At 39.1% G+C, this 9,482-nt stretch overlaps 1 protein-coding gene and 1 non-coding gene across 2 annotated transcripts in view; both read left to right on the top strand.

The window, feature by feature from the left end:
• Positions 1–9,482, top strand: part of Gab3 (GRB2 associated binding protein 3) — a 54,765-nt gene that overhangs the window by 40,188 nt on the left and 5,095 nt on the right. Inside the window, exon 9 of the mRNA XM_031353280.1 lies at positions 4,902–4,916. Coding sequence (XP_031209140.1) covers positions 4,902–4,916 — 15 coding nt within the window. The remainder of the gene's footprint in view (positions 1–4,901; positions 4,917–9,482) is intronic.
• Positions 2,093–2,199, top strand: LOC116095886. Its single transcript, XR_004120756.1, has one exon. It is a non-coding gene; the product is annotated as a U6 spliceosomal RNA (small nuclear RNA).

The raw sequence follows: 9,482 nt of genomic DNA, 5'->3' as shown, positions 1-9,482 counted from the left end.
TTTTTCTCCAAATCTATAATCTTGAATGTTCATTATGATGAACACACATTTCTCAAAAGTCTGTGTGCAGTCAGAAAGCATGGCTGATTATAAAACCAGGTCACCATTTTTTTTTTGAGATTGGGAGAAAATCAATTTGAAGCTAATTTCCTCCTTTCCTTTTCTTTTTTTAATGTATATCTTAAGTGTATGCATGTACATTATATGTGCATGTATTATTATAAGTATGCATGTGTACATATTGGTATATGTGCACATGTGTATGCACATGTGTTCGTGAGGGCCAAAGGTTGACATCAGAAGTGTTCCACTACCTCAATTCACCTTCTCTCTCTGTCTCTCTATCTCTGTCTCTGTCTCTGTCTCTCTCCTTCTCCCTCTCCCTTTCCCTCCCTCCCTCCCTCGCTCCCCCACCTCTCTCTCTGTTAATTTTAGGATTGGCTAGGTTGCCTGGCTAGAGAATTTCAGGGATTCATTTACCTTCTTCTCCCCAGCAAGTACCTGAATTACAGATGTATGTAATCATGCATAGCTTTTATGTGGGTTCTGGAGATCTGAACTCAGACTCTAATATTTGAGTGCAAAGTGCTTTATCTTTGAGCCACTCCTCGCAACCTTGAAGTTGATATTCTTTCTTACAGTATTCAGCTCCTTATACTAGTTGAAGTCCACAATATTTCAGGAGAACCCAGGACTAAAAATTATGTTATGGAAAATAGAAATGGTAGCCAATTCTTCGTTCAAAAACTGTGATGCTCTGTTTGATTCCAATGTGTTTATAATTAATTCTCTAAATGTCCTAAGTCCAAGCTGTAACAATACATTTATTAGAGGCTTTATTTTATAAAAATATTTACCTCTGAACTTTCTGAACATTAATGTTTTAGGGTCTTTCTATAGACTTGAGTGGGTAGAGATGTAACCATCTTTGTGCTTTGATAAAACATTCAAAGTTCAAAAGTGCTAATATTAGTGCAATTATGGAGCTCTTTAGCCAGAACTATGTCTATTTACAATACAGTAACAGGGAGTTCCAGAGAGAACTTCAGTATGAACATTAGATTTTTAAAAGATATCTTAGCAGGATGATGTTCAAGACACTGACAATATACTTTTGAAAAGATAATCTTATTCTCATACCCATGAGGATACAAGTCAATTAAAACATATTATAAAAATTTCAAAGAATATATTAAAATATTATATAAAAATGAAAGTGTAAAATGAATTACCTCTAGGAAAGCAACAGTTGAATGCCTCATTTATCTTATTTGATAAAAGTTATGTTATAATGCACTTAACCATATGCAGGTTGGAAGTGATTCATCTATAAATCTGCTGTGTTCTTCCCAATATTTCTTACACTTAGTAATGGCCCATGGGAAACTTTTAGAAGAAAATGTTCCTATAAAAGATTCTGAACAGCTGTGCTCTGTCTCTGGAGAGCAGAAAAGGGAAATGAACTTAAAACATTATGGAAGCCAGTGCAAAGTTATTTCAGGCACCAACAGTTTGCTTCTGACATTTGAGACAGTAAGACAACACAGTGAAATGTTGATTGCTTGCCTAACTGTATGTAGGTGATCAATGACTGTAGATTACTGAACCATATGATACAGTACTTAAGGAATAGGCAACACTGGTTGATGGTAGATGTGAGTGAAGTATTATGTGAAAAAAAAGTGAAGGAGTGTCTTACCTCATTCAGCTGTGTTTAACTCCAGGTAATAATATGCTCTGAAATAACTTGTTTATATTCTTTACTTTGTGCCACATGATACCCCAATATGATAGTCAGAACTAACATCATTTATATTGATTTTTTCTGTAATCATATGTTTTTTTTCCCATGGAGGAGAAGTTCTCATCTGATTATTAAAAGTGAGGCATGTCAGCAGTTGAGATCATTGGTTAGGTTTGATTCCCATCACCCACATGGTGGCTCACAGCCTCCTGAAACTTCAATTCCAGAGGATATGATGCCCTCTTTTGTCCTCTGCTATGATCAGGCATACAAGTGATGCCCAGATGTACAGGAGACAAAAATTTCATATACATAAATGAAATGAAATTTTTAAAAAAGTGAGGCCAGGTGCTCACTGCAGCACCACATATACTAAAATTAAAGTGATACAGAGAAGATTAGCATGGTCCCTGCCCAAGGATGACACACAAATTCCTGAAGTGTTCCATATTTCTACTTAATGATAATTTGGTCAGGAAAGAAAGAAAGAAAGAAATTAAAGACATTCTAGAATTCAATGAAAATGAAGGCACAACATACCCAAACTTATGGGACATAATGAGAGCAGTACTAAGAGGAAAATTCATAGATCTGAGTGCCTCCTAAAAGAAACTGGAGAGTGCCAGGCAGTGGGTCACACACCTTTAATCCCAGCCCTTGGGAGGCAGAGGAAGGTGGATTTCTGAGTTTAAGGCCAGCTTGGTCTACAGAGTGAGTTCCCGGGGCAGCCAGGGCTATACAGAAAAACCCTGTCTCGAAAACCAAAAACCAAAACCAAACAAACAAAAAACCAAAAACAAAAATGAAACTGAAGAGAGCATACACTAGCAGCTTGAAAGCACACCCGAGAAAGGATCCTTCCGGTTTCCATTTGGTCTGTGCTGGGAGCTGATCCTGTGCCACAGCACTCCATACACAAATGCCATCAAGAGAGAGCTAGTCTCCCAGGAGTGCTGACAAGCCTGTGAGCATAGGTAAGACCACCACTTCTGCTCAGAGGGACCTGCCCAGAACCCTCTGGACACAGGAGCAGCCTGGAACAGGATCCTTCTGGTTTCCATCTGGTCTGCACCAGGAGCTGATCCTGTGCCACATTGCTCTGTACACAAATACCATCAGGAGAAAGCTGGTCTCCCAGGAGTGTTGAAACACCTGTGAGCACAGGTAAGGCCTTAAATTCCTGGCCCAAGAGGGACCCACTGAGAGCCACCAGGACACAGGAATCAAAGAACAGCTGGGGAGAGGATCCTACCAATTTCCATCTGCACTCTGGAGCTGACCCTGTGCAACAGCTCTCCATACCCAAATTCCTCCCAGAGAGAACTGTTCTCCCAGGAGTACTGACACACAGGCTAACAGGAAGGACAAACCAGAGTCAGAGACAGCAAGATGGGCTAACACTAGAGATAACCAGATGAATAGACGCAAGGACAAGAACATAAGCAACAGAAACCAAAGTTACATGGCATCATCAGAAACCAGTTCTCCCAACACAGCAAGCTCTGGATACTGCAACACATCAGAAAAACAAGACTCTGATTTAAAATCACATCTCATGATGATGATAGAGGACTTTAAGAAGGACATAAGTAACTCCCTTAAAGAAATACAGAAGAATACAGGTAAACAGGTTCAAGCCCTTAAAGAGGAAACACAAAAATCCCTTAAAGAATTATAGGAGAACACAACCAAACAAGTAAAGGAATTGAAAAAAAAAAAACATCCAGGATATAAAAACAGAAATAGAAAGAATAAGGAAATCACAAAGGGAAACAACCCTGGAGATAGAAAACCAAGAAAAGAGATCAGGAGTCATAGACACAAGCATCACCAAAGGAATACAAGAGATAGAAGAGAGAATCTCAGGGGCAGAAGACACCTTAGAAAACATTGACACAACAGTCAAAGAAAATGCAAAACGCAAAAAGTTCTTAACCCAAAACATCCAGGAAATCCAGGATGCAATGAGAAGACCAAACCTAAGGACAATAGGTGTGGAAGAGAGTAAAGATCCCCAAATTAAAGGGCCAGTAAATATCTTCAACAAAATTATAGAAGAAAACTTCCTTAACCTAAAGAAATTCCCATAAACATACAAGAGGCCTACAGAACTCCAAATAGATTAAACTAGAAAAGAAATACCTCCCGTCACATAGTAGTCAAAACACCAAATGCACTAAACAAAGAAAGAATATTAAAAGCAGTAAGGGGAAAAGGTCAAATAACATATAAAAGCAGACATATAAAAATTACACCAGACTTTTCACCAGAGACTATGAAAACTAGAAGATCCTGGGCAGATGTCATACAGACCCTACAAGAACACAAATGCCAGCCCAGGCTACTATACCCAGCAAAACTCTCAATTACCATAGATGGAGAAACCAAGGTATTCCATGACAAAAACAAATTCGCACAATATCTTTTGACTACATCACTACAAGGGATATAGTCCAGCACTACAAGAGATGTAGGATCCAGCACTACAAGGGATAATAGATGCAAAACACCAACACAAGGAGGGAAACTACACCCTAGCAAAAACAAGAAAGTATTCATCTTTCAACAAACCCAAAAGAAGATAGACACACAAACATAATTCCACCTCTCACAACAAAAATAACAGAAAGCAACAATCACTATTTATTAATATCTCTTAACATCAATGGACTCAATTCCCCAATACAATGACATAGACTAACAGACTAGATATGTAAACAGGACCCAGCATTTTGCTGCACACAAGAAACGCACCTCACTGACAAAGACAAACACCACCACCTTAGAGTAAAGGACCAGAAGACAAACATTTCCAAGCAAATGGTCCCAAGGAACAAGCTGGAGTAGCTATTCTAATATCAAATAAAATCAACTTTCAACCAAAAGTTATCAAAAAGTAAAAATGAAGGACACTTCATACTCATCAAAGAAAAAAATCTACCAAGAAGAACTCTCAATTATGAACAACTATCCTCCAAATGCAAGGGCACCCACATTCATAAAAGAAATGTTACTAAAGCTCAAAGCAAACATTACACCTCATACAATAAAAGTGAAAGAATTCAACACCCCACTTTCATCAATGAACAGATCATGGAAACAGAAACTAAACAGAGACACATTGAAACAAACAAGTTATGGACCAAATGGTTTTAACAGATATCTACAGAACGTTTCATCCTAAAACATAAGAGTATGCTTTTTTTCAGCACCTAATGGTACCTTCTCCAAAACTGACCATATAGTCTGTCACAAAACAGGCCTCAATAGATAAAGGAGATTGAAAAAATCCCACGCATCCTATCAGATCACCACAGACTAAGGCTGGTCTTCAATAGCAACAAAAACAACAGAAAGCCCACATACACATGGAAGCTGAACTCAATGATAACTTAGTCAAGCAAGAAACAAAGAAAATAAATTAAAGTCTTTTTAGAATTTAATGAAAATGAAGGCACAACATACCCAAACTTATGGGACACAATGAAAGCAGTGCTAAGAGGAAAACTCAGCTCTGAGTGCCTCCAAAAAGAAACTGGAGAGAGAGCATACACTACCAGTTTAACAGCACACCTGAAAACTCTAGAAGAAAGAGAAGCAAATACACCCAAGAGTAGTAGACAGCAGGAAATTATCAAACTCAGTGCTGAAATGACCAAGTAGAAACAAAGAACTATACAAAGAATGAACAAAAGCAGGAACTAGTTCTTTGAGAAAATCAACAAGATAGATAAAACCTTAGCCAGACTAACCAGAGGGCAAATAGACAGTATCCAAATTGACAAAATCAGAAATGAAAAGGAAAACAGAACAAAGGAAATCAACGAAATTCAAAAAACCATCAGATCCTACTACTAAAACCTTTACTCAACAAAACCAGTGAATCTGGATGAAATGGATAATTTTCTAGACAGATAGCAGGTACCAAAGTTAAATCAGGATCAGATAAACAATCTAAGCAGTCCCATAACCCCTAAGGAAATAGAAGAAGTCATTAAAACTAAAAAATCCCCAGGACTAGATGAGTTTAGTGCAGAATTCTATCAGACCTTCAAAGAAGACCTAATACCCATACTCTTCAAACTATTCCACAAAATAGAAACAGAAGAAATACTACCTAATTCATTCTATGAAGCCACAGTTATTCTGATACCTAAACCCACAAAGACCCAACAAAGAAAGCAAACTTCACACCAATTACCCTTCTGAATATCAATGCAAAAATAGTCAATAAAATTCTTCCAAACTAAATCTAAGAACACATCAAAATGATCATTCACTATCTATGATCAAGTAGTCTTTATCCTAGGGATGCAGGGATGGTTTAATATATGGAAATCCATCAACGCAATCCACTATATAAACAAATTCAAAGAAAATAACACATGATCATTTCATTAGATGCTGAAAAAGCCTTTGATAAAATACAACACACCTCCATGTTAAAAATCTTGGAAAGATCAGGAATTCAAAACCCATATCTACACATAGTAAAAGTAGTATACAGCAAACCAGTAGCCAACATCAAACTAAATGGAGAGAAACTGGAAGCAATCCCACTAAAATCAGGGACTAGACAAGGCTGCCCACTCTCTCCTTACCTATTCAATATAGTACTCGAAGTTCTAGCCAGAGCAATTAGATAACAAATGGAGGTCAAAGGGATACAAATTGGAAATGAAGAAGTCAAAATGTAACAGGTGATAGTATATGTAGATAGTAATACTTAAATGACCCCAAAATTCTTCCAGAGAACTCTTAAACCTGATAAACAACTTCAGCAAAGTGGCTGGATATAAAATTATCTCAAACAAATCAGTAGCATTCCTATATTCAAAGGATAAATGGGCTGAGAAAGAAATTAGGGAAATGATACCCTTCACAATAGTCACAAACAATATAAAATATCTTCATGTGACTCTAACCAAATAAGTGAAAGACCTGTATGACAAGAACTTCAAATCTCTGAAGAAAGAAATCGAAGAAGACCTCAGAAGATGGAAAGATATCCCATGCTCATGGATTGGCAGGATTAATATAGTAAAAATGGCCATCTTGCCAAAATCAATCTACAGATTCAATGCAATCCCCATCAAAATTCCAACATAATTCTTCATAGAGTTAGAAAGAGCAATTCTCGAATTCATCTGGACTAACAAAAAACCCAGGATAGCAAGAACTATTCTCAACAATAAAAGAACTTGTTGGGGAATCACCATTCCTGACCTCAAGCTGTACTACAGAGCAATAGTGATAAAAACTGCATGGTATTGGTACAGTGACAGGCAGATAGATCAATGGAACAGAATTGAAGACCCAGAAATGAACCCACAAACCTATGGTCACTTGATCTTTGACAAAGAAGCTAAAACCATTCAGTGGAAAAAAGACAGCATTTTCAACAAATGGTGCTGGTTCAACTGGTGGTCAATAAGTAGAAGAATGCAAACCAATCCATTCTTATATCCCTGTACAGAGTTCAAGTCCAAGTGGATCAAGGACCTCCACATAAAACCAGATACACTGAAACTAATAGAAAAGAAAGTGAGGAAGATCCTCGAACACATGAGCACAAGGGAAATTTTCTTGAACAGAACACCAATGACTTATGCTCTAAGATCAAGAATCGTCAAATGGGACCTCATAAAATTGCAAAGGTTCTGTGAGGCAAAGGATACTGTCAGTGTGACAAAACAGCAATCAGCAGATTATGAAAGGCTCTTTAACAGAATGGCTAAGATCAAAAATTCATGTGGCAGAAGATGCTGGTGAGGATGTGGAGAAAGAGGAATACTCCTCCATTGTTGGTGGGATTGCAAGCTGGCACAACAACTCTGGAAATCAGATTGGTGGTTCCTCAGAAAATTGGACATAGTACTACCAGAGGACCCAGGTATACTACTCCTGGGCATATACCCAAAAGATGCTCCAACATATAACAAGGACACATGCTCAACTATGTTTACTGTATTTAGCTGTATTTATCATAGTTAGAAGATGGAAAGAACCCAGATGTCCCTCATCAGAGGAATGGATACAGAAAATGTGGTACATTTACACAATGGGGTACTACTCAGCTATTAAAAACAATGACTTCATGAAATTCTTAGGCAAATGGATGGGACAGAAGATATTATCCTGAGTGAGGTAACCCAGTCACAAAAGAACACACATGGTATGTGCTTGCTGATAAGTGTATAAATTAGGCAAAAAGCAAAGAATACCCACGACAACTCACAGAAGGAAGCTCAAGAAGGAAGACCAAAGAGTGGATGCTTCAGTCCTACTTAGAACAAAATAATTATGAGAGGTAAAGAATGGGAGGGACTTGGGAGGAAGAGAGAAGGGCGAGAGGGAGAAGCAGGGCAGGATCAGGTATAGAAGGAGACAGAGGTGATGTATAGAAGGTCAGAAAATTGAACAGAGGTATGTATCAATGGGGGATGTGGTATTGGAGGTAGCCACCAGAACGTTTCGGATGCCAGGAAAGCAAGAGACTCCCAGAACCCAAAGGGGATGACATTAGCTGCAATACCCAACAAAGGGGAGGGAGAACCTTAGAGACTACATCCAGAGGCTGGGCACCGCCCCAGGTTGAGGGATGGTGTCACCTGCCCTTCTCAAAATTTTAATCCAGAATGGCTCCTGTCTAAAGGAAATACAGGGACAAAGAGTGGAGCAGAGCCTGAAGGAACAGCCATCCAGATTCTGCCCTACTAGGGGATCCATCCTATGTGCAGCCACCAAACCCAGTCACTATTGCTGATGCCAAGAAGTGCTTGCTGACAGGAGCTTGATTCGGATGTCTCCTGAGAGACTCTGCCTGAGCTTTGCTGATACAGATACAGATGCTTGCAGCCAACCATTGGACTGAGAGTGGGGACCCCAATGAAGGAGTTAGGGGAAGGACTGAAGGAACAGAGGGATTTCCAACCCCATAGGAAGAACCACAATATCAACCAACCAGACCTGGAGAGCTCCCAGGGATGATCAAGCCAGCTCAGTCAGTCAACAGGTTCTCCTGTGCAGGAGTGAGGATTAAAAATAAAAAAAACAATTAGACAACATTGTAGCATGACCCTAGTCAATTCTGAGGCTGAAGGCAAATTTAATTTTCCCAATCTGCTTTTTATATCATTTAATTTCATGCAAGTAATAAGATCAATCAGTACATTAAAGAACTAGCAAGACAGTAAAAAGTCCTGAGAAAGCGCCCATGAGAGTTGTTTCCAAGGGCTTGTCATAATGACAAAAAATGCCTGAGCCCACTTCTTTGTCCAAGCCCAAAATCTTGCCTGAGGCCTACTCCTTTTGTTCCATCCTAAGATTAAAATTCTTGCCTTAACCTACTTCCCTATTATAGCCCAAAATTAGATGCTTGATGAAACTTACGTCCTTATCATGCCCTAATGTCAGATTCCTGCCTGAAGCACATTTCCTTGTCCTTGGCCAATGTCAAATTCCTGCCAAGTAGCACCACAAAAGGCGCTTCATACAGAGACTAAACCAACAACTAAGGAGTACACATGGGAGGACCCATGGCTCTAGCAGCGTATGTAACAGAGGATTACCTTATCTGGCATCAATGGGAGAGGAGGCCCTTGGCCCTGTGAAGGATCAATGCTCTATTGTAGGGGAATGCTAGGGAGGTGAAGCAGGAGTGGCTGGGTGGGTGGGGGAGCACCCTCATAGAAGCAGAGGGAAGGGGGAAGGGATAGGAGTTTCCAAAGGGGAAACT

Source organism: Mastomys coucha, chromosome X, assembly GCF_008632895.1.
Source record: "Mastomys coucha isolate ucsf_1 chromosome X, UCSF_Mcou_1, whole genome shotgun sequence".
Taxonomy (NCBI): domain Eukaryota; kingdom Metazoa; phylum Chordata; class Mammalia; order Rodentia; family Muridae; genus Mastomys; species Mastomys coucha.
The sequence above is the reverse complement of the archived record's forward strand: the minus strand, read 5'-3'. Positions and strand labels throughout refer to the sequence as shown.